This window comes from Neophocaena asiaeorientalis, unplaced genomic scaffold (genome assembly GCF_003031525.2).
Source record: "Neophocaena asiaeorientalis asiaeorientalis breed wild unplaced genomic scaffold, Neophocaena_asiaeorientalis_V1.1 scaffold40, whole genome shotgun sequence".
In the NCBI taxonomy this organism is placed as follows: domain Eukaryota; kingdom Metazoa; phylum Chordata; class Mammalia; order Artiodactyla; family Phocoenidae; genus Neophocaena; species Neophocaena asiaeorientalis.
The window spans coordinates 8,887,728-8,913,222 of NW_020185335.1; the positions used below are offsets into that span (position 1 = coordinate 8,887,728).

General features: G+C 48.1%; 1 protein-coding gene across 1 annotated transcript in view; it reads right to left on the reverse strand.

The window, feature by feature from the left end:
- Nucleotides 1-3,085: 3,085 nt before the first annotated feature.
- The window catches only part of LOC112393470 (polycystin-1-like protein 2), an 81,857-nt gene continuing 59,447 nt past the window's right edge, over nucleotides 3,086-25,495 (reverse strand). The window contains 17 exon segments of the mRNA XM_024735719.1: nucleotides 3,086-3,247; nucleotides 6,299-6,353; nucleotides 6,604-6,833; nucleotides 7,058-7,155; nucleotides 8,049-8,234; nucleotides 9,864-10,001; nucleotides 12,958-13,054; nucleotides 14,219-14,314; nucleotides 14,316-14,424; nucleotides 15,628-15,736; nucleotides 15,739-15,828; nucleotides 19,262-19,478; nucleotides 20,330-20,392; nucleotides 20,394-20,554; nucleotides 21,248-21,447; nucleotides 23,456-23,602; nucleotides 25,230-25,408. Coding sequence (XP_024591487.1) covers nucleotides 3,086-3,247; nucleotides 6,299-6,353; nucleotides 6,604-6,833; nucleotides 7,058-7,155; nucleotides 8,049-8,234; nucleotides 9,864-10,001; nucleotides 12,958-13,054; nucleotides 14,219-14,314; nucleotides 14,316-14,424; nucleotides 15,628-15,736; nucleotides 15,739-15,828; nucleotides 19,262-19,478; nucleotides 20,330-20,392; nucleotides 20,394-20,554; nucleotides 21,248-21,447; nucleotides 23,456-23,602; nucleotides 25,230-25,408 — 2,337 coding nt within the window.

Here is a 25,495-nt window from a genome sequence, read left to right on the forward strand (position 1 = left end):
GCGTGTGTGTGTGTGTGTGTGTGTGTGTGTGTGTGTGTGTGTGTGTGTGTTTGCGTTTGGGCGACCCAAATGTTGCAGTGAGATTCTGCCTCATTTATAAAATTGGGGATGTGGACACATGTGTGTGGTGGCTTGCAAGGGCTGCTGTGCTCCATTTTCCTCTGAGTAAATCATAGCCACTTATTGAGCCGTTGTTATGTGCTGGGGCTGTGCAGATATTATCTTTGTAATCTTCTCCAAACCCCTTCTGGTAGGTATTATACTCATTTTGTAGATGAAGAGCTGGAGACTCAGAAAGTTTAACTAACTTTCCCAGGAGTGGAATGAGGAAGGCATTTTATGACTTAAGCAGTTACTAGGTGGCAGTAGCAGAACTTGCCCTCTAGTCTGATTCACAATCAACTGCTCTTAAGCTCTGTTCTACTTGACGCTGTTTGGGATGCTGACTGGCTCACAGTGGTCTACTGTAAACTCCAGATCTTGTCTGGTTTCCATAATGTCAGTGTTCTGTTTTTATTGTTTTGTTACAAGCCACTGCAGCATAATGCAAGCCATGCCCTAAAATATTTATTCCTAGCTTCACTAACTCATTTGGTATGAAGAACAAGGTCACATATCAATGTGTGGGCTATGTCGTGGGCCCTTATGCCAAAGCAATAGGAAGTGTGTCTTTTTTTTTTTTTAATGTAACAAGCATTGTGGATTAAAAAAATTTTTTTTTTTGTCTGATTATCTTTGTAACATCCATGGCTTGGAATGTGAAAGGTCATCTCATTGCACAGTTGGTACAGGCACCTGAAAATGCAGGTGGTCATTTCTTTCAGGTGTCTCAGGGGGGCCTTCTCATCTCTTTGAGCAGATATATTTTTCTCTCTCACAACAAGAAATTTCCAATTTGATATTTATAGTCAACAGAGAAGTGGAGAGTGGATGGGAAAGATGGGAAAGAGAAATGAAGAATTTATAACTTCTCTAGATCTTAGAACTTTTCCTATTTAAACTAACGGACTTTATGTGTCTGGGTAGATTTCTGTACCAGACTTTCGGGAGACACGTGTGCACTTGGTATGAATTATTTGATGCTTATCTGCTTATATAGCTCATGTTCATACCTGACACAATAAAGAATGGATGATGGGCTTTGGGGTGGATAGAAGATAAATCCCCAAGGTGTTATGTGTATTGCCACATTATGTGTTTCTCTGTTTATAAAGGATTCTGGCTTTTGATTATCATGGTAGTTAGGTGGGATCCTGGTTCAGCCATCATAAAAGGATATTTAAGCTCTCATCCAGATAGAAGGCTGGCAGTAGTTCAGCTTCACCGTTAAACTAGCTGTTTAATGACCTCATCAAGTGTGCATGTTCCTCTCATCTTTCTGCTCTGCCATCTTCATATTGTTCCCCATGGTCTCAGGGTAGCTGTCAGAGTTCCAGCAGTCTTAGACCAGACAATGTCCAGCACTAGAGCCCATCTCTCTTTTTTTTTTTTTTTTTTTTGCAGTACGCGGACCTCTTACTGTTGTGGTCTCTCCCGTTGCGGAGCACAGGCTCCGGACGTGCAGCCTCAGCGGCCATGGCTCACGGGCCCAGCCGCTCTGCGGCATGTGGGATCTTCCCGGACCGGGGCACGAACCCGTGTCCCCTGCATTGGCAGGCGGACTCTCAACCACTGCGCCACGAGGGAAGCCCTGTCAAGGGCTATTGCTAAGACAAATCAAGATTTACTTTGAGGTGGCCACAGGGTCACCTTACCATGAGTCATGTGGGGTAGGGGTAGGGTCTACCTGAACAAACTGGGATTCTGATAGCAAGGAGGAAAGTATGGAATGGATTTGGGGCAGGCTACCTAGAGTACCTTCTACAATGGGTGTGTTAGGAGGAGAGACAAGACAGGGTGAATTGGAGAGGATTCGTGAGGTGCTTCTCCTGCATAGGAGAGGGGAAATGTGCACTTATCCACACAGTCACCTGGAAGACTTTTATTATCTAGGTTTGTGGTTCTCAGAATTTAAAGCATGTTTATCAAGTCTGACTGCACATTGGAATCATCTGGGGGGGCTTAAAAAATATTGATGCCTGAGACCCATAGATTCTGATCAATTGGGATGAAGTCTGAGGTTTCTAGCGTGTAGCCAATATTGAGAACCACTGGTGTAGATCAACAATTCCCAAGGTATTGCCTAAGGAACACTAGCCCTGACTGAAGTGCTTCAATACCAGAAGCCATGGTCATAGGGGTGTGGGAGTCAGTACACACTTTATTGCTCACATTCATCTCACCCCAGAAGACTCACAGTGCACATTTAGCATATTAAAAGCTCTAACAATTCCCATGCTAAAGCACTTGTGTATCCAGTGTTTCCCACGTTTGAGCTAGAAACATTTGGGGGAGGATGACACCTGTCATGAGTTGAATTGTGGCCCCTAAAGAGGTAGGTTGAAGTCCCAGACCCCATACTGGGAAGAAGGCCATGTGGCAACAGAGGCAGAGGTTAGAATGATGCATCTACAAGCCAAGGAACACCAAGGATTGCTGGCATACGCTAGAAGCTAAAAGAGAGCCTTCCAAAGGAACACGGCCCTGTTGACACCTTGATTTTGGACTTCTATCCTCCAGAACTGTGGAGCAATAAATTTCTGTTGTTTTAAGCTAGCCGGTTTGTGGTACTTTGTTCTGGCAGCCCTAGCAAACTAATATGACACCCATTAGCATCTCCTGGACACAGTTTAGGAAACCCCGAACTAGAATCATTCAAAGGCAACTCCTGACTGACCAAGAAGATGAAATAATTAGTCTGTAGAGGGGATTTCCCACCCCCCCCCCCGTCCCCGAACTCCAGACAATATTTGTTATATTTCTACTTGAAAATACATTTGAACAAACAGTCTATGATAGTGGTGGCAACTGTATGGAGGTATGTATGTATTTTTCCTTTTTTTTTTTTTTTGCTTGCCAGGTTTGGTAACTCTTCTATGGACACAGAAAAATATTGACCTGGAGAGATTATAGAATCACTGGTAAGTGTAGGCCTAAGATGCTGGCCCTCCCCTACTCTACAGATGATTGTGCCTGGACCAACAGCTTAAATTTGGGGCACAGCTGATACAGGTTGAGGGGCCCAGGCCTCTGACAGCAACTCAGGCTGCTCACTGCTGCTTCCAGGCTCCTGTCTTTTACATTTCATGCCCAGGAAACTGAGTATCTTCATCAGTAGCAAATTGACGATCTCTCCTTCCTCTGACAGCTGCAGAGGGAGAAAGAACCATGCAACTTAGGTAGGGCCATTCTCTTTGAGGGCTTTTCTTTCTAAGGGGAAGCCATGGTTTTATCGTCCAATTTGGTCCCTGCCAAAGTCACTTCACTGTTTAGTGTTGCTTTTGTGTTGGAATTGACCTCCTTCTGGGAATCCCAAGGGTGTTCACTCCTGCCTTTATCCCCACAGGGTTCCTTCTTTATCCCCAGGGGAACGGTTCCTTCTTCCCCTCCATTGAGAATGACAAGATGCCCTCCACCCACCCCACCCACCCCCACAAAGGCTATTAGGAATTTGTGTACAAATTGCTGCTGGGAATGTGAAATGGAAAACAGTTTGGTGGTTTCTCAAAATTTAAACCAAAGTAACCATATGAACATCTTGAAATAAATTTCTGGGCCCAAGATGGAGCTGCTGCTGTGCAGGGTGCCATGTCAGCAAACTGAAACTTGGATAACTTTTGTGTCTCTGTAAAGGCTCCCCTTGACCAGAAAGGCAGTATATCCAGTCAGCTAATCCCCAAACACCAGGCAAATTCCAGGCTCTATACTTATTTCCTCTTCCTTCTCATCCCAAACAAGGTTGACTCTGTGGCCCTGGCCAATCAGATACTTTCTATTTTCAGCTTCCTTGTTCATTATTCTTTACCCTGCAAAAGCTTCCTGCTTTCCACTCCATTTTGCAGGTCTCTGAATGGAGACAGTCCACTTCATGAAAAGTTAAAGTTTTTTTGTCATCACCTAAATTGTTTTCTTTAGTCATTTTTCCAGTGGGTTCTCAATCTTGGCTGTGTATGCAAACCACATGGGAGATTTCAAGATACCAGTGCTTGGATCCTTCTCCTAGGAATTCTGTTTTTATTGGTCTCAGGTGTAGTGGCAGGCATTGCCAAAAGCCCCCAGGTGTTTCTAATGTACAGTCAGGGCTGGGAATCACTGATGTAATGAACAGAGTCCCACGAATCAGGAGACGTGATTCTAGTCTGCCCTTCATTTGCCATGATCTTGGGGAATTAATTTCCTCCTTCTGGGCCTCAGTTTCCCATCCCATGTACAAAGGTCCCCTGGCCGTCAGAGCAGAGGTTCTGAAAATGCAGTCCCCAGACTGGTAGCATCACATCATCTGGAAACTTGTTAGAATTGCAGATTCTCAAGCTCTACCCCAGATCTCCCCAGTCAGAAACTCTGGGGGTGGGACCTGGGAATTTGTGTTTTGATGAGCCTTCCAAGGGATTATGATTGGCGGTTTTTTGGTTTGTTTTAAACATTATATCTATCTGTCTGTCTATCTGTCTATAAGTATAGTTGATTTACAATGTTAGTTTCAGGTGTACAGCATAGTGATTCAGTACCTTTATAGGTTTTACTCCATTAAAAGTTATTCCAGAGACTTACCTGGTGGTCCAGTGGTTAAGAATCCACCTGCCGATGCAGAGGACGTGGGTTTGCCCCCTGGTCAGGGAACTAAGATCGCACATGCCGTGGGGCAACTAAGCCCACGCTCCGCAAATACTGAGCCTGTGTGCCACAACTAGAGAAGCCTGCACACCACAACGAAAAAGATCCCGCATACCACAACGAAGATCCCGCGTGCCACAACTAAGACCCGGTGCAGCCTAATTAATTAATTAAAAGTTATTACAGAATAAGGGCTATAATTCACTTGGGAATTATATTATATATATATATATATATATATATATATCCTTGTTGCGTGCCTATTTTATTTTTTATTTTTTTGGCCATACTGCACAGCATGTAGCATCTTAATTCCCCGACCAGGGATCGAGCCCATGCCCCCTGCAGTGGAAGCGCAGAGTCTTAACCACTGGACCACCAGGGAAGTCCCAATTTTATACATAGTACTTCGTATATGATGCATTTTAAAGTTGGAGGACCATGGTGTTAGAGCAGCCACATAGAGCATCAGGGGCTTAGGCAGGCAGCAGCTGCAACTGTTACAGTCCCTCTTGGGCTGGCAGTTCACAAGACCAGTTCCTGGAGATATCCTCACGGGTGCCGTGGAAAGAGCACATGCCAGAGGGACCTGGGTTCAAATCTTGCCTGCCTTGTGGGAAAGCTGATAATGTCTTCAGGCCTCAGTTTCCTCATCTGCAATAGTGTTAACACCAGTGCCTCAGGATCATTGTGAAGAGGAAATAGAAGTGTGTGTGTGTGTGTGTGTGTGTGTGTGTGTGCGTGTGTGTGTGCACATGTAGTAATAATAGCTGTTATTACTTAGAGCAGTAATGATGGGCCTGTTTTAAAACATGCCCTGTCCCTGGTGGGTCTGCGTCCTGCTTTGATACATAGAAGCAGAGAGAGAGTATCAGTTGTTCAGAGTGGCAGGAAAACACCTATTATGTGGAAATAAGCTATTCCTGGCCTGTCCTTAACCCCAGGGGACCCCTGCCAGGTGTCCTCCTTTGGGGCTTGCTCCCTGTGTTCCTTGGTGCTGTAATAGTGCCATGGAGGAGATGGAGGTTCACATGGGTTCACTAACTCACCTGCGACTACACAGCTAACAGGAGCAGTGCCAGGGTTTCAAACCTAGGGCTCTCTGACTCTAGAGCGTGCTGGGAGACACAGTGTGTGTGGGCCCTGAGTGTCCCTGCACATTCGTGCTGAGTATTCCAGGAATGCAAGGCTCTGGCGGGGCTTTACCCAGGCATCGTCTCAGGGCTGAGTTTGCAGTGAGCAGTCTCAAGGGATGAGGTGACATCCTCCTTCAGACAAAGAGCAGGCTTGCTTCTGCCACTGTAGAAACAGTGAATGCTCCAAGCTCAGTGTTCCTCCTTGGTACTGTAACTCACTGCATGGGCAAGCGTCTGTCGTGGCCCTTCCTAGGGAACTGACTTCAAACACCATGAAGCTCTGCTACTGCTTTTGCTGTGAGTAATGAAATCCTTTGTCTCTGACCTAGGAGTCTTGTGTCTTCTGCCAGCATCCATGAAACAGGCTAGTGTGTTAGCTTATGAGTAGGGTAAGACCTCAGACCCTGCATAATTCTTGGTTAAGGTTAAGAGCCTTCACCGCTTCCTACTTGCCTGGTGGCGGACACTTTACGTCGTACTAAGTTTCCCATCCCTGTATTGGCTCTAGCAGAGGCCACCAGGCTTGGTGCACCAGGCTGAGAATGCTGGAAGCAGGATTTCCCTTCGAACTCTGAGATTGCACAGTTTCCAGGGGCCTGAAAATATGACCTGAATGCCTCTGAATCCCCCAGCCCCTCCCCACAATGATACAATGAGCTTGGCTCGGCCCTGTTTTGAAAGCTGCACCCTCCAATCAGACCTGGACTTGAGCAAATGTCTTTCCTCTGCCGCATGTGAATCCAGTGAGCCTTACCTTGACGCACTTTGGCGATCAGTCCCCAAGGGGACCACGTAACCTCCTCCCTGGTACACAGTGAGTTAGCCCCAGGTGGGATACCCTCGGTGCTGGCTCTGGCTCTGGCACTGCCAAGCCTGGGAAAAGTCATTGCTGTTATTGAGGACGGAGGCATTCCAGCCTTCCCCATAGTCTGACAGGTCTTCAACATCCAGGGAATATGGCACACGGCATCCATCAAGAGAAGCCTGCAGGGCTTCCCTGTTGGCGCAGTGGTTGAGAGTCCGCCTGCCGACGCAGGGGACACGGTTTCGTGCCCCAGTCCGGGAAGATCCCACGTGCCGCGGAGCGGCTGGGCCCGTGAGCCATGGCCGCTGGGCCTGTGCATCCAGAGCCTGTGATCTGCAACGGGAGAGGCCACAACAGTGAGAGGCCTGCGTACCGAAAAAAACAAAACAAAAAAAAGAGAAGCCTGCAGCTGCAGGGCAAGAGCGCAAGAGCTTTCCTGGACCCTCACTTGGCGAATCTGGGCACTGCCCACCAGCTTGGGGTTCCCATCAGTGATAAAGCCTGGAGATGAGAAACAAGTGGATAAATCTAGCCATCAACATCATCTTAACACATCCCAAGCTTTCTGGCCTGGAGGCTAATGTGAATTTCAGTGTGCCCATTGTAGAATTAGCCAAGAGAAGTTCATGGCCAACCACAGACTACATTCAACCATTCATCACCATCTCCCCACCTTGGACCTGGTCTACTTCTTGCATAACTTCTCTTGGGGAATGGCAACTTCTACCCAGTCATCAACTTGGAGACCATTTATGTCCTTCCCCTCGATGCCCACATCCTAAGGGTCAACGAGGCCCACCAATAGTACCTTTTCAATGTTGTCTGCACCCACCCCGTCTCTCCATCGCCTCTGCCCCCATCCCTACATCAGTCGCATCATTTTTGCCCAGCATCCTAACTTACCTACCCTCAACTCCAACTTCCAATGCAGCTTCTACCACAGATTTGATTATGTTACTGCCTCACCGAGAAGCTGTCAGTGGCTCCTCACTCCCTTAAGCACAAACTATGAGCTTCCAGAGCCTTCATGATCTGGCCCCTGTTCCTCTCTCCTGCTCTGCTTTTCGTGGGTCCTCAACTCCTACCGTACACTGAAGTCGCACTCCACGCTCTGTAGTTCCAGGAAGTATAGTGCCTCGGTGTTTCAGGCTTGCCTTTTCTCATGTTGTCCCTTCTGCCTGGCACACCATTTCTGCCTGGCCAATTCCTGCTCAGTTATCTAAGAAGGAGGTTCTCCACTCTGCATCCAGGGAGGGCTAGGGACCCTCAGAGGGTCTCTCCTTCAAAGCATATGGCTCTGGGGTTATTGGTTCTCTGTAAGGCTGAAGTTGACAGTGACCCACAGCTGTTCCCAGAAGGGAGCTGACCCACGTCCTGGGGTGGGTGGACGGTACCTGGGTGATGACTGTCCAGGTTGCTCACGAGGGTGGTGTTGGCCCACGTGAATAAGTCCTGAAAGTCCAGCACGGCTGAAAAGCCTCGGGTGAAGCTGTGCCCAAGGTGTCTGTTGAAGTGGTAGGCGCTGGGGTCCCCCTGCCCGTAGGCCACCAGCAGCGGCATCCACAGGGAGCCCAGGTGCGCTGGGAAGGGAGGCACAGCCCCTGGTCAGGCAGAGGCCCCAGCTCCTACCAAGTCCAGGGCAGGAACTGGAAAGGCACATGGCTCAGAACAGTTGAGGTCTTGTAGACCAGCCACTCGCCCCTCTGGTGACAAAGGAATCAGTCCTTATAAGGACAGCAGAAAGTAGTAAAGTTCACAGGCCATGAGCCTCCTGCCTGGGTTCAAATCCCAGCTCTGCCACTTCCTATCCATGTGCCCTTCACAAGTGACTTAACCCCTCTGTGCCTCCCTCTCCTCATCTGTGAAATGGGGATAATTCTGTCACACAGGGTTGTGGTGAGGGAGTCAACAAATTAATATTTATAAAGCACTTAAAATACTGCCTGAACGGATTTCGTGCTGTATGAATGTTTCTTAAATAGAATGTTTTTTAAATGGGGCTCTGGGGAGTTCCCTGGCGGTCCAGCGGTTAGGTCTCGGAGCGTCCACTGCAGGAGGCAGGGGTTCAATCCCTGGTCGGAGAACTAAGGTCCCACATGCTGCATGGTGTGGCCAAAAAAAAAAAAAAAAAAAAAAAAAAAAAAAAAAAAAAAAAAAAAAAAAAAAATGAGGCTCTGCCATGTTGCAGTGCTGAGGATAGAGCAATAAAGATGACAGACGTGTTCCCTGCCCTCATGGAGCACACCTGTAGACAGGTGAGTGTGACCTAAGGGCCCACTAGGTACAAAGATTTAGTTTAGGAGGCCCGACATCAGAATCATGTTGGGGGATGCAGAACGTTACTGAACCAGAATCTCTGGGCCCATGGCCTGGGAATCTGCATTCTGGCACCCCCGCTCCAAGATGACTTGTTGGGGTTCTGCCCACATCTGTCTTGTTTTTCATTCTGTACATGCAGCTCCTACGCAAGCTCCGCCACTCTGTGGTTTGGCCACATGGGCTCCCCGTGGGAGGGCAGGCCAGGGCTGCGGAAGCAGCCCTCACCAGTGACCTGGTGGGTGGCAACTAGGGGGTGCGTACTATGCTCGCCCCTCCCGAGGTCTCAGCAGGACTGAGCCCCAGTTGCCCACATGGAACCCACTCACCAACCGCCTTCCATCGGCTTCCGTCTCTTTCCTGCTCTTTTTCCTACCAGTGCTTCTCAGGATCGCCTCCCAAACCAACTACTTATGCCCAGATCTGCCTGTGGGGGAACCCAGACTAAGACACAGGGAGGTCTGAAAGCGTCTGGTCAGCGGGCCAGAGGAGCCTCTCTGACGACACAGCCTTTGGGCTGAGAATTGAAGAATAAAAGGAATTAACCAGAGGAAAAGGCAGGGAGGAGGGTGCGCACATTCCGGGCAGACTAGATGCCAGAGGGCCTGGGTCAGGAGCTGCGGGACGGCAGTGTCACTGGAGCTGAGGGCACAAGGGGCCGAGAGAGGTGGCCTGGGTGGGTGGAACACAGCAGGGAGTTTGGATGTTATCTAGGGGCCTGGAAGAGCCACGGAAGGATTTTAAGTTTAGGGGAGAAGCTGGGGAGGGTAGATATCTGGGGCGATGGGCCCAGAAGCAGTGTGGGCCTGTCAGAGATTGTACCACATCTGCTCAAATCTATGTTGAGAACCAGCGAGTGGGAAGGTTGCTCGTAAGTAATCTTGGCTGCCTACCCAAGATTTCTCTGATTAAGGCAAGTGCTTTATGTTCCTTGAGGTGGGTGGTTTTCATCTTCTCAACGTCAGAGGCCAGAGGCTTCTGGTAGATGTCCCTTCTGCTGTTTCTTCGTGCTTGGAACAAGGCAGAGGGGTCTGTGAAAGCAAGGGCACAAGGACAGTCCCCCAAATGGGCAGTGGAACCAGCTTGTACGTTTGCAACCAAGAGACTCCCCTCACCAGGTACAACGGGATCCACTGTTCCTCCTCCTTGGGAGCCATTTCCCAACGCTACCCTCCATGCCTCTGCCCATGCCATCCCAGTGCTCAGAATTCCGTCCCTTCTTCTCCCGCTGGAGAATTCTCCTCATACTGAAAGCACAGATGCCTTCCTCACCTGAAGTCTTACTGATTCCTGGATGCTGTCTTTCTGTGTTCCTGAACTCTAAGATGGATCCCAGTGCTTCCAAAACTTGGAAGGATGGAAGGATGAAGGTTACTAATATCTCAAAGTCCTGTTATATGTCATTCCAAGTATCTTCTTTTTCAAACCACCTTATTGACCTATAATTTTCATAATTTCACCCGTTAGAAGCCTGCAATTCGGTGATTTTAGTAAATTTGTAGAGTTGTGCCACCATCACCACAACCTAGTTTTAGAACATTTCTGTCACCCCCAAAGGTTTCCTCATGTCGCTAAAATTGGTCTCTGCTCCCACTCTATCCCCACCCTTAGCCCCATTAATGTTCTTTCTGTCTTCATAGATTCTTTTTTCTGGACTTTTCATATAAATGGAATCATATGTACATAGTTTCTTGTATCTGGCATCTTTCACTTAGCACAATGGTTTGGTGTTTGTCCATGTTGTGTATATTAGTAGTTCGTTTCTTTTTCTTTCCCTTTCTTTTTTTTTTTTTCTCCCGCACCACGTGGCTTGCAGGACCTTAGTTCCCTGACCAGGGATCAGACCTGGGCCCCCTGCAGTGGAAGCGCAGAGTCCTAACCAATGGACGGCCAGGGAATTCCCTATAGTTAGTTTCTTTTTATTGTTGAGTAATATTCCATTGTACGGACATACTACCTTTTGTTTATCCATTCACCTGTTGATGGACATTTGGATTACTCCTAGTTTGGTCTATTAAGAATAATGTTGGTATGAATGTGTTGTGTGGACATATATTTTCATTTCTCCTGGGTAGATTCCTAGGAGTGGCTAAATATCTTTTGACAGTTACAAATGAAGCTTCTGTGAACATTTGTGTACAAGTTCCTATATGAAAATAATTCTTCATTTCTCTGGGATAAATGCCCAAGAGTGTAATTTCTGGGGTGTATAGTAAGCCCATATTTAGTTTTGAAAGGAACTGCCAAACTTTTCCAGAATGGCTTTCCCACCAGCAACGTATGAATGCTCCAGTTTCTCTGCATCCTTGTCAGCATTTGGTGTTATCACTCTTTTTAGCCAGTCTGATAGGGGTATATTGACCCATCTATCCTTTGGATCCATGCCCCTCTGTCCACCCCCACTGCTAATGCATGCCACCTCTAGTCTGGACCATTTCAGTAGTCTTCCTACTGGCCTCTGCACTTCTACTTTTGACCCAATACCTCTGGTCTCCAAGAGCAGTCACAAAATCACAAGTCCGATCATGCTGCTCTCCTATTTCAAACACTCCAAAACCCCGGCATGGCCCCGGGCCCTACAGGGCCCTGTATGACCTGCTCCCCATCCACCTCTCTGCCCTCATCTTGAAGCATTTCTTCCATGCACACACAGCTCCCCATGCTCTGGCCACCCTGTCAGTAATTGCTATAAAATGACAAGCTCTTGTCCCACCTCAGGGCCTTTGCACATGCCCAGTGTTTAGACCCTCCCTCTCCCATCCTCTAGGAGCCACCCTCTTATTCTACCCCCTCATTCTCTCTTACAAGTCGTTTTGTGCATTTACTTGTTTAATGTGTCTTCCCAGATGGGCTGTTCATTCCAAGAGCAGCAACGTGTTCCATCCAGTCAGTGCTGTGTTGCCAGGGCTGAGGCTGAGAGTGGGGATTGACTTCAGATGGGCAAGAGGGAACTTTTGGGGGTAAGTTCCAAAAAGCTGTTCTAAATCTGAATTGTGGTGATAGTTGCACGACTCTATAAATTTACTAAAATCAGGAATTATACACTTACAGTGACTGGATTTTATGTAAATCATGTTCCGAAGCCATTGTACTGCCTGGCACACAGAAAGTACTCCCTGGATAATTGCCAAAGGAATTACTGAATGAATATTTGATTGGTCAGGAGGCTGTCGTCTCTTTGGAGAAAAATTACTCTTTTGACTTGGGAAGATGGTTTTAATGGACTTTTTGGATCTACAAAGCCAAATCCCTATTGTAGGGCAGAAGAATACAGTCCCATGAGGAGGTCACCACACTGCATGATGATGTAGGGATGTGGGCTTTCGTTTGTTCCCGTTTTACTTTCCCTGAAAGTCAAAATCTCTGTATAGACTATTATTAGAGTGTTGAATCTGTTCTGTTTGCTTGTTTGTTTTTTGTAATTCTCTTATTGGAGACACCCTCAGGAGTTTCGGCTGGGAAGTGAGAAATCAGGTTGGGGGGAAGAGGGCTGGTCGTGGGCTCCTCTGACCAGTCAGCATGGCTGTGTTCCACTAAAACTCTTTACAAAAACAGGCTCTGGGCTAGATTTGGCCCCCTGGCTGTTGTTTGCAGACCTTTGTCTTAGAACCCTAATTATAGCTCCCTCACACCCCTCACGCACACAAGCTTGTTGTGTTTTGGTTGTCTAATGACCTGAGCCCTGGGGAAGAAAGCTGCTTGCTTGGGATTACACAGAGGATGAAGGCCCTTGAAGAACGTGGACCCCATGGTGCCTCTTCATGCTTAGGTGTCAGAGAGAAGGGCTCGGATAGGGGAGGAACAGGTTGCCCAAGAGACAGAGGAAGAGTCACTTGTCCCGGGATGGATTGGGGGTGCTTCAATAGTCAGGGTGAAGGCTGATGGGGAGCGAAGGTCTGAGGCCGGGACCACCCAGTGTCTGGGCTCCACGGGGCTTTCTCAGCCTTGTCAGGTTCCAGAGCCCTGCCTGCACCTGGGCACCATTACCTGGGCCAGAGACACGTCCCGGGAGGGGGGCCACAGGCTCCTCCTCGTCCTCCACTGTCTTCAACACCAGCGCACAGAAAGCAGCGAACCCCAGCACCTGGAAGGCACCCACTGTGAACCCCAAGCCTGTGTTGGAAACTCCCTGTCAATTCCTGGTCTGAGCTTGGGTAGAACGGGAGCCACACTTGTGTCCTGGGTGCAGGAGCCATGCTCTGGGGAAGCCATCCTCTGCAGAGAGGGGACGTGGTCATAAAGGGGCAGGGGCAGGGCTTGCGTGCCTGGCCACCAACCAGGCAGAGACCAGCAAATCCTTGAGTTCACGCTGCTTCCGGCATTCTCCTGCCCTCCCACCTGCTGGCCTTTCTCCTACCCCTCAGCCTGGTGACTCACTAGCATAGCTGCTTACACCTGCCTCCTCCCTCCTTCCCTCCCTCCCTTTCTTTCCGTGTTAAGTAATTCCTTCCATTACATCGTCTGTGTACCTTCAGTGCACAAGCACAGTAGGATTCTGTGGTTTGATTGGGGAACAAAAAGGTTCAGGTCTCTGTTCTTAATATTCTCAGACTAGATTGAGGGAGGTGTCAGGAGCTGTTTAAGTCCCTGACGAAGGCTGTTAAGGGAAGAATGAGGGTGGGGGATTCTGTGATGCCTCGTAGGTGGAAGGATTTTCTCTAAATATTCCCTCACTTCTGCAGCTCCCCCGACACAGTATTCCTACTGCCTGGCTCCTTCCAGGCGGGGCTCAGGATCTCTTTGACTCTCACTGCTCTCTTGCGTAATTTTACATTTTCAGAAATAGGAGTGTATTTCCAGTTCATGCACACATTTAATGGCTTGGTGGGTTTTTTTCTGAAGGTAAAGCTTGTGTAAGTTGCTGGCTCATCTCACAATCAAAAGCATCCTAGACCTGAGGAAATATGATATCATTCCTATTTATACATGTGGCCTAAGGGCAAGATTTTTTGGTGACCTTATTCTCTTAACCTCAGGTTTTCTCATCTGTAAAATGGAGGTGAGACCCCTCCTAAGGGTGATTGTGATGATGAAATGTCAGCATCTGGCCCTGAGGGAGCATGGGTTATCCTGGTAGTTACCTTCCTGCCCCAGGTCCACCCAGAAGCAGTGCTCCAAGTGGGTTTGTTGAATGAATAGATTGAATAGATGAAGGAATTGCTGAAGCCTAAGAACTGGGCAGCTGGCAGGAGGGAAATCATGGGTGGAGGGAAGGAGGGCAGGAGGGCAGCCACACAGGGGTCCTGACCTTCAGGGGCTGGGTGACAAACACACTCTCCCCGAAGGAGATGGCCATGGAGATGAGCCACTTGAGGGGGCTGACCCGCCCGTAGTGCAGGCCATAAGAGCATGGTGAAGAAGGCTGCCACTCTGCTGGTAGCTGCCACCAGGAGCCAGCCCACCAAGACACACCACCAGGGGAGGCCTCGAGGGGGCTTGCTTGCCTGCAGGGAGCTGCAAGAGAGGATGGGTATAATCAGGGGGCACCATTTGGGCTCCAGTTCAAACCCTGCCCCAACCCTACCAGCTGTGTGACCTTGGCCAAGCTCCTTGACCCCTCAGACCCTCAGTATTCTCCTCTATCCTATTCTGTATTCTATCCGGTACACATACATATATTCTATTCAGGTCACTTTTATTCAGTGCTTACTAGGAGCCAGTCCCCATGCAAACTGCTTTATACAGGTTTTATCTGTTATTCCTCATGGCAAGCCTAGAAGGCTGGTACTTAAGTTTTTATTATGAAAATTCCCCATCATACGGAAATCAGTGAGTAGAGTGAATCCTCGTCAACTACTTCCAACAACCATCACCTCCTTGTCAAACGTGTATCATCTATCCCCACATGCTTTCTTTTTTTTCTGGAATATTTAAAAATAAATTTCACACGTAATATAAAATCATCACCAATTATTTTAGAATACATCTCAAAAAATGGTCATTTTTTCACTGAATTATGGTGCTGTTGTTGGGGAAGAAAAAAATTTCCCTCTACCCTTTCTACATTCTTCTGGCTGGTCTAATTAACACGAGACAGATTAATAGGAGAAAAAAAAAATTTAATTACATATATATAGGGGCTCCAGAAGAATATAAGGCTCAAGGACAAGTTAGGCAACTGAGGGTTATGTGGCATCTCAGAGAAAAATGGGGTAGGGGTTTGGGACCTCAAAGGGGAGGAAGGCAGTTCACATGGAGATGAAAGCAAATGTTTGGTAAACAAAATGTTTGCTATGCCAGCAGTGACAATGGGACCCTGGAGAGGACTTCGGTCTCCAGGCCCTTCCACGCTTAGCCCACATGCTGCTCTTCATGGACCAGGCCCTTTTAAATTCTTCTTAGGTTTGAACCAGGAGATAGGCATTATCATTCCCATGTTACAGGTAAGGAAACTATGGCTCAGAGAGGATGAGGGGCTTGTCCAAGAGTGTGCAGCTAGGAAACACCCACGTGAAAATGGTTATAAACTGTAAAGTGCTGTACAAAGGGCTCTAACCGTCATCTGGCAAAATCACCCTGTTCAAAGTCCTCTTCCCTGAATTTGTGCAGTCCATAATCGCTGCTTCTTGGGGAGATCTGGATGAATAACCTTCCAAGGTACCGGGATGTGCTCTCCCTGCAGGCCCCAGGCTGGGAGCACCCAAGGGAGTGTATTACCTCGAGTGTGCTGGAGGCGGGGTTCCGGGCTGTCCCCCCAGGCAACCCTTCAGGGTCTGCAGCTGCCCCAGTGCCTGGGTGTGGCTCTGGCCCTGGGAAAAGCCCTGGGGTGCTCCAGCTGAAGGTAGAGACACTGCCTGTAGGCACTGTCCTTCCCAGCATCTCTTGGGCCCACCTCGGGCCTGGGGCACTGCATTTTTTCTGGAGGACAAGGGAGAGAAAGAGCATCAGCTGGTGCTGAGTGACAGAGCAGACTGTGTGCAATAGAAACAGGAGTGTTAGTAATGGCTTTCTTGTATCGATCGCTTACTGTGTGCCAAACCATGGGGAATCTGAGGTTCAGAAAGATGGGATACTTGGCTCATATGGTCAGTTAGGATTTAAATGTTCCTCTTTTAGTCTTTTATGAAGGGCATTTTCAAAATTTCCTTATACGTAGAAGAGACAAGAATAGTATACCCATTGCCCTCCTGCAGCAATTACCCACATTTTGCCAAAATTGTCTCGCTTCAGCCCTCCAATTTTTTTTTCCCGCAGTACCTTAAGCAAATCCTAGACATAATGTTCTCTTATCAGCAAATATTTTAATACGTACAAGATTTGAATTTGAACCCAAGTTTGCCTGTTGCCAAAGATGGTATAAGTCTTAATCGTTTGTTTTTAACTTTTTATTATGAAAAAATTTAAATTACAAAAGTAAAGAGAATGATGAGATGAACCTATACCCATTGCTCAAAATTATCGCCTCATCCTATCACCAGTCCTGTTTCGCCTGCACCCCACCCACCCTCTCCCTGTGGATTATTTTGAAGTAAATTCCAAGCCCCACGTCCTGACACTAAATATTTTAATATGTTTCTATGGAAGAAGAGTACTCCTTTTAAAAACAAAAGCACAATGTGTCATTATCAATTTTTAAAACAATAATGATAGTCCTTTAATAGCGTGAAACAACCAGTCAGTGGAGAAGTTTCTCCCTGTTATCTCTGAATGTTTTCCTATAGTTCATTTGTTCAAATTTCAGTTTCCTTAAGTTTTTTTTTTTTTAAAAAAAAAAACAAAGGTGTTGGGTTTCCCTGGTGGTGCGGTGGTTACGAATCCATCTGCCAGTGCAGGGGACATGGGTTCGAGCCCTGGTCTGGGAAGATCCCACATGCCATGGAGCAGCTAAGCCCGCACACCACAAATACTGAGACTGCTCTCTACAGGCCGTGAGCCTCAAGTACTGAAGCCCACAGGCCTAGAGCCTGTGCTCCGCAACAGGAGAAGCCACCGCAATGAAGAGTAGCCCCCTCCCGCCGCAACTAGAGAAAGCCCATGCGCAGCAACAAAGACCCAACACAGCCAAAAATAAATAAATAAATTTATTTTTAAAGAACATTGATATTTAAAACAAAAAAACTAAAAAAAAAGTGTTTTTTGTTTTAAATTACAGAGGTAATACATATTCATTGCAAGAAAAAAACAAATTTGAACCTCTTCATTATTCCCTGAGCCTTCTAAGGGAAGCTTGGACTCTCCAGGTGGAACCAGGCCTGGGTCCCTGGAGCCTGAGCTGGGAGGCCGGTGCCCAGGGGCCCATTCTCCTGGGACAGGAAGGGCCCAGGTCTGGACCAGTGTGCATCTTCACAAGGGGTGCGTGAAACTGGATATAGAGCATGGCAAAATGGAGCACCCTGACCCCAGGACCCCTCCCCGGTCACCAGTGAGAAGTGAATGAGAAAATAACAAGTGATGTGGAGAAGGCTGTGGCTCAGACCCGATGTTGGTAAAGACCTGGCAGCATTGACTCTGACTCCCTCTGACTCAGGCCTCCTACCTCCCCCTCCCTCCTGGGCCTCCATCACTGAAGCCACAGCTAATGGTTCCAGCATCAACAGCCTTCGTAAGCATTCTGGCAATGTTTCCGGAAGATACCATCATTTGCAATCATAATCACTTACTGAATCCTTGCTTTGTGTCAGACTCGTATGATCTCATTCAGTCCTCAAAACAAGCCAAGGAGCTGGGTGGATCAGCGCTTCTGTTTTATAGGGGGGAGGAAATAGTCTCAGAGAGGTTAAACAACTGTCCAAAGTTGCACAGCTGCTTTGGTATCTGGGAGAGCCCCAGGTCTGGCCAACTCCAGAGTCCTGGTTCTAAGGCCCATGCTGTGAATGCCAAAGTCCCCCAAACCCCAAAGACCCCAAACAGGGCCAAGTGTCCAGCATGGGCATCAGCAGAGCTACTGCAGGGACAACCTTCATGGGCAGCCCAAGCCCAGCTCTTCAGGGCTAATGCTCCAGAGTGGCTGGAGCACGGGGGTCAAAGTAGGGCTGACCATGGGGTCGGCATAGGCCTGGCCAGGAGGGAGTGCTACAGTAAGGACTTGGGACCTGGTCTTGAGGACAGTGGCTCTCAACATGCAGTGTGCATAACAGTCACAAAAGTGACTGGTAAAAAATGCAGATTCCTGGCCTCACCTTAGAAAACTTAATTCACTGTATCAGAGGTGGAGCCAAGAGTCATGAATTCAAACTCCCTAATCTATAGACCCCATTTTTATATTCTAAACAAGGTTTAGACTGTGACCAGCCTTGTGTTTTAAAAATGGCAGCATTCTTAACCCACACCATCCAATATGGCAGCCACTTGCCACATGTGACTTTTTAAAATTAAAATTGTTTTTTTTTTTCTAGTTCCCTGACCAGAGATTGAACCCCGGCTCCCTGAGTTGGGAGTGCAGAGTCTTATCCACTGCACCACCAGAGAAGTCCCTCGAAAGATATTTTCAAAGGTGTGTATGAATTGCAAGCGAGGGTTGCAGGAGAAAGAGAAGGTGATTCTGAATTTTTAGTATTTCATAGGAATAAAGATTTCATAGGAATAACAAGGAAGAGGAACAGGTTTTTATGGGAAGATATATATGGTTTAGTTTTTTTTATAAACTTATTTATAAAATTTAAAATTAAAATAAAAAATTTAGTTCCCTAGTCACACTAGCTACATTTCAAGTGTCAATAGCTACATGTGGCTAGTGGCTGCCATATTGGTCAGTGCAGATATAGACCATTTCTGTCACTGTGGGAAGTTCTATTGGACAGCCTGATCTAAACACTGGAGGCAGCGATCTGGGTAGAAGATGGAGAGGAAAGGGGCAAGAGCAGAGCCAGAGAGACTGGTTCAAACCAGAATAATGTGCACTACATATGTGCAGCTCTTCACACAATTCATGATTTGGCAACAAGCAATGTGAAAGCAGTGCAAGAGATGCTTAGGGGCTAAAGAGCACATGGTTGGAGACCCTGTTGTGGGCTCAGAGGTTGGGTTGCTCCCCTGAGGAAGGGACACATCAGCCAAGAATAAAGTCTGAGTAGGCATTGGCCAAGTGAAGAGAGGAGAAAGAACATTCTAGATCAGAGGACAAGCATGTGTGCAGGCCTTAGTGGGAAGGGAGCTTGGCGTTGTGTGGAGAGCAGGATGCCTGTGGTACTGCGAGGGAGGCGGTGGCAAGTGGTTGGAGTGGAGGCTGGTGAGGGAGACCCCCAGTAGGACTTCTTGACTCCCTTGTGATAGTGATACAGACGTGGCCCTCGGTCCTGCATCCACCTGCCTCCAACATGCCCTATCTCGGCCCAGAAATGTTAGGACTCACCTTTCATTTGCACAGACCCAAGAGTGAGTGTTAAAGGGCCCCCTGTCTGGCTGGCTTCCTTCCAGAACACCTGCCCTGCTTTGTTCTGCTGACAGACGACGTCTTCCACCAAGGCCAGCAGTTGGTTGATGTCCATTGAGTTCGTGAAGTCCCAGCCGGAGCAAGGGGGTGGCACCTTCAGAGCTTTGAACAAGGAGCTGACGAATCTCCACAAATCCTGCAAGTCACCCAGAGGGAAGGGGACGTGAGCTACAGGTGAGGGGGCAGCAGAGTGGTCAAGAGCACTCGCCCTGGGGCTGGACAATCTGGGTCTGAATCCCAGCTCTGCCTACTGAGACATGACGTTGGGCCACCCTGAGCTTCTGTTTTGTCCCCCATAAAAATCCCTCTTCTAGGATTTCAACTGATACATTCCAGGCTGTATTCCTTGAAGTGTGGAACACAGTAGGTGCTCAATAAATGCTTAACGTGTGCATGAATGCAGAGGGAATTCTTTCTGTGTGCTTCCAGCCTGCAATCTGTTTGAAAGTATAATATTTTGTACATAGTAGGTACGCAAAAATGTGTGTGCATGTGTGTATATGTTGTAGGTGTTTGCGTGAATATATGTGCCGGTGTGTACATGCATGTAAACGTGCGTATGTAGCATGTGTGCACTTGTGTGTACATGTATGCGTGCAGGTGTTTTCGGGTGTACATGTGCACGCATGTACATGTAGGTGTGGGTGTATGTCTGTGGATGTGTACACGTGGCATGTGTGTATGCATTCATGTGTAGGTGTGTGCGTATGTGTACATGTATGCGCTGTGCAGATATATGTGTATATGTGTGTACACGTTTGTAGGTGTGTGTGTGGTGAATGTGTGCACGTGTGGCATGTGTGTATGCGTGCATGTGTAGGTATATGTGTGTACTGTGTGCACATATGTATATGTGCATGTGTACACAGTTGACAAATCTTAGTGACTGATGCTGTCCGACAACGTGGGTTGTAGGCCTCAAACCCCAGTCCCCACCCCTTTCTGCCCAGGCTAGAGCTCCCCACACTGCCGGGGTTGAGGACCCGCCTTGGTCACTGCTTCAGGTGTCAGAAGACCATCCTCCACAGGCTGCGGTGAGGGGGCCAGGCTAAGGGGGCCCCCCATCCCATTTCCCAGCGTTCTGCTCCTTGGTTACCCAAGGACGGATGCTCCAAAAAATCTGAACGATCAGGAGGTTGATGGGAAACATGAGGAGCCCAATCCAATCATCCAGCCCAATCATCACTTCCTGCCAAGTGAATTCGACTTTACCTGGGGCAGATGGAGGGAAGGGGCCAAGGGGAGAGTCCCCTCCACCCCTTCCAGAAGGTGGCTGTGCAATAAGGGTTAACCTTGCCCAAAGAGAGGTCTGCCCCTTGAGTGGCTCCTGGGAGGTGACCACTAAGCCCTTGGGCTGTCCTGCCTGGTGGGTATGCCTTTGTTTACCTGGGGTCTTGGGCCACACCATATAGTCTATGCTAACAATGTGATTTATGGTGGGGGCCTTGGTTGCACCATATCACCTCAACCTCTGGAGGGGCTGGAGGCTAAGGTCAGCCATACTGGGTTCAGCCATGTCTAGGTGAGCATGCCCCAATAAAAACCTTGGACACCAAGGCTTGGGTGAGCATCCCTGGTTGGCATTACTCCATGCGTGTTGTCACACATCATTGTCAGGAGGAGTGAGCGCTGTCCAGACTCCACTGGGAGATCATAACTGGAAGCTCCACGCTTGGTCTCCCATGGACCTTGCCCCACGTGCCTCTTCCCTTTCCTGATCTTGATCTGTATCCTTTCTCTAATAATTTTGAGTATAATGGCATTTCTGACTACTGTGAATCCTTCTAATGAATTATTGAACCTGAGGGTGGTCTTGGGACCTCTGGAATTGCAAGGCATTTCTGGGGCAGTGACAGTTCATGTCCACCAGCCACTAGCCCTGATCGCCATGACAGTGGGAGTTACCCAAGCCCATCTTTTGCTCAGCTGGGTCCTTGGGGACACCCCAGAACATGATGGTGGTCAGTATGGTGCAGAGGAGCAGTGAGAAGCAGCAGGACACCTGGTGGGCATGGGTGAAGTTGCTCCAAGCTGAGTTGCTGAAGATGGAGTACCAAATGTGGCCATCCTGGAAGCCTGTGGAGGTCTTCATGAAAAACAGGTGGCTGTGGACAGGCCAGGGGAGAGGGACAGGCATTTAGGGAGACAGGAATGGGCAGAAGCCTAGTCTCTTTGGAGCAATCCTGGGATGAGAGGGAGGGATTTGTTTCTAAAATTCATCATCTGTTTTTTTTCTTTTATAGAAGAAATACAGCATCATAGTAGCATCACTTCAAGTTAATGATGGGGACTCTGGACAGAGTGGTTGGAACCCTAGACGGCCCTCTTACTACTGCGTGACCTCAGGCAAGTTACTTTACCCTTTGTACCTCAGTTTACTCATCTGTAAAATGGGGGTAATAACAGAACCTGCCTCACTGGATTGCTGAAAGGATTAAAGACGATAATTTTTGTAAAGCATTTGGCAAAGTAGCTGGCATATAGGTGAGTGTTCATCAGTGTTAGCAATAATTTTTGTTATAAGTTTTAAATAATAATATATAACTCTAATATTATTTGTTTTCTTATAATTAGGGCATTAGAGAATAGTGGTTAAAAATCCAAGGCTTTGGGTTCAGACTTAGTTTGAGAGAATAAAAATTGTGAGACAGGGTTTCTGAAAATGGCACCACATTCTCCTAAAGAATCTGTATTATTTCCCTATGAGTAGAATGTAGTTTAACCACAGGAGCTATTCAAAGGCCCAGATTCTGCTAAGAGTATCCAGAGTAGAGATTCCCAGCTGCCACCTGTCCTGATTGGTCAATGCCAGAACCCTCCAGGGTTGTACGATGCTTTGTCACTCGGGGGTGTTCCGGTGGCCTGGACTCAGAGTACAGGTGCAGAAAGAGAGAGGTCAGTTGCCAACAACAGTAATTGTCCATGTTATTTGTCTTATTCAACAAATATTTGATGCCCCTGGTGCTGTGTCCCAGGCTCTCTGCTGGGCACCAGGGATTCACGGGAGGCATGAGGAGCTTTTGCCGTCAGAGAGCTCCTTGCTGAGTTTCTAGGCATCCCATGTGCTGATGCACTCGGAGATAATCCCTGCTTCTGTAACTGAGTACTTAGTGTGAGCCGCGTAGTGTGCCAAGCACATTCCTACATCGTCTCATGGGACCTGGGACCCCCTATGGGGCAGGCACATTGAACTCGTCATCTTTCAGATGTGGAAGCTGAGACCTGGAGAGGTGCGGTGACATATCCAGGGTCACGAGGCAAGTCAACAGCAGGCGTGTGGGACTTTGTGATCCGTGCCCACGTCTGTGTTATACCTCTCTTGGGGTCCAAGTCTCTCTGATTCAGACTTTTTCCCCCTTGGAGGCTGAGATGCTCACAGTGGCAGCTGGGAGGAAAAGTCATCTTGCAGTAAGTGCACTAGAAGCAGACTGAATGCCCATCCATAGGAGAATGGTTGTGGGACATCCATTCTGTGGAATATCACGCAACCAATAAGGAAAATTTGACCCAAACATACCCTCCTGGAAGGATGTGCGTGATATATTATTAAAGAAAAAAGGCAACATATTTAGAGTAGCATGCCATTTAAAAAGTTACAAAATAGCGATGTGTGGTGTTGTGTGTGTGTGCGCACATGCATGTGTGTACATTTGTATCTGTTTATTTGTGTTTGGGGACAGATGTGGAAGGATGCACGACAGGAAAAGGGGTGAGGGAGTGAGTAAAGCAAGGGGAAACATGCTGAAAAATGCATCTAGGATAAAACAACATGAAGAAGAAGCTCCAGGTGGCCAGACGTTGAATCACCATTCAGATCAGTCTGTTCACTCATGTAAACAATATTATTCTGTGACATTCGTAAGTAAATATGGATAAGTGTTCCATAACTGTTATCACCCCCTGAAGATAATTCTGTCTTGGAGGGTCCATGTCCCTTCAGGGCCCTTTCACTGCAACAAGAAAAGCTGGTTATCAATGTCACGCACTCAGAGCTACCCCGGCCCACTAGGTGAAATGTGCTTTTATTTGGCTGTGACTGAATTATAACGCAACTTCCCTAGAGATGAAAGAACAAAGTAAAGAGCATTTGCTTAAAATGAGAAAATATAGTACGTGAATTGTTTCCTGTCCTGCTCTGTGGCCACTGGAAATACCTTGTCAAGGACACAGTCTCCGACATTGATGGACACCCACGAGTTGCAGAGGAAGTACCACTTACCGTCCATTGCCAGGTCATGCACCAGCACCCGGCTTACGTACCTGGAAGGGACCCACACTTTTGAGGATAATGTGGTGGGGGGATGAGACTTATTTGGATCCCATGAAGGTCCAAACCTGAGCCCAAGAACGAGAACTCTTGGAAAGAGACTTTGTATTTTTCTTCATTGCTCTTGGTGACTTGATCAAAGTGCCCCAATCAGTGGGTGAATTTGGCCTCATGTGGGGAGTTCAGCTAGTGTAGACCGCCAGCTTGGAGGCTGCCAGGTTTTCACAGATATGCTGCAAGAATGTGCATTCTGAAACTGTGAACCCTCACGCAGGGCAGCAAGCCCAGGGTCACCGGGCTTTACAAGTGAGGAAGGCCAGGTTGTCGTGTGTATAGGGAGGTGCAGGCTTGAGCACACGAAACTTGGTCCTCCTGTGGGCTTCCATCCAGAGAATGAGCCTACCATCCATTCAGCACTTTGTGGCGATCATCTAACCTGATTTAGATCTTTGAGGCCCAGGAAGAAATGAAATCATCTTGCCTCTGCTGGGAGGTCAGATCCAGCAGCAGTTGCTTTACAGGGAAATAAGAGTAATGATAACAAGAGGCACTCTTTATTGAGCATTTACTGGTGGGGACTGTGCTAAGAAGCTCTTGACATGCACTTTCTCCTTTCAGGAAGGATAGTCCCATCAGGCATGCAAGAGCTACCTCTGTTGAGGTCACACAGCCTCCTGGGGAGGCTGACATCCCCTGTGACCTTTGGGTATAGAACCTGGGTGTGATCAAAACCCAGGCATCTCAGCCCAGCTCAGGACAGCTCCAGAGCCCCCTGTGTGGTCAGCTGAGCTGTCTGTGGGCTGCATCAAAGCTCTTCTCCTTCTGCCCATCCTACCTCCTTCCCTCCCTGCCCAGGGGCTGATCCCAGGCACTCCTTGGATAAACAGCCTCCATATTCAACTCCATCTCAGAGCCGCTTCCCAGGAACCAGCCCTGCAGCTGAGGATCTTAAAGCATTAATGTATTAGTGTTTTTGTCTTAAATGAGTCAAAGACAGTGGTCTAAATGCTGTGTTTTCCTAAAGCTGCCAGCCACCGATGAGTGTTCAGGCTGGGGACCACCCATCTGGGTCACTAGTTTTGGCCTCAGACAGTGGGAAGGAGTGTTGGCTCTGAGCTTGCCAGCTGTGTGACCTGGGCAGGTCAGTTATCTTTCCCGAGCTTAGATTTTCCCACCTATAAAACAAGGATAATAACAGTGCTTGTTCCAGAGGGTCACTGTGAGCATCCAGTGAGAAAAGCACAGGAAGACCTAACTTAGTGCTCTGCAGAAGAGCTGTTCTTAGGTCTCCTACTGGAGAATCAGCCCAGTGTCTCATCTACTTTCCTCGTATTGGGCAGGGTTTGTCTTTGCAATAGGCATCTATCCCATTTTACAGATGGGAAAACGGAGGGCTAAATGACAGGTTGATGCTGCAGATGTGTCAAGGGAGGGACTAGCATTGTGTGGCCTGTGGACTGGTGGGCCTCTCTGACCCTTGGTTTCCTCATCTGTGAAATGGGGATCCATTCTATGTGTCTTACAGAGGCTCGTGAGGATCAGCAAAGCAGCAAATGCACAATGCCCAGCCTTGGTCCTGGCACTTAGTAGGTGCTTGTGGTTTACCCACCCCTGACTCACCAGGATGGCTGGTCCCCTGAGTCGTCATGCCATAGCCGCAGGCCCCTCAGCTCCCCCAGGGGAAACAGGGTGGAGAGTAAGAACACATCCACTCCTCCTCACTCAAAACCCGGGATGTCGGGGTCTGACAGGTGGTGGGGCTCACTCTCTCCATCCAGGCCATATAGGGTGACAGTCACCTGAAATCCAGAGACCAGTAGTGGCCAGCTCCACGTGGTAACTGAGCCCCGTGTTTCACTGGAGGTGTTGAAAAACCAATGAAACCC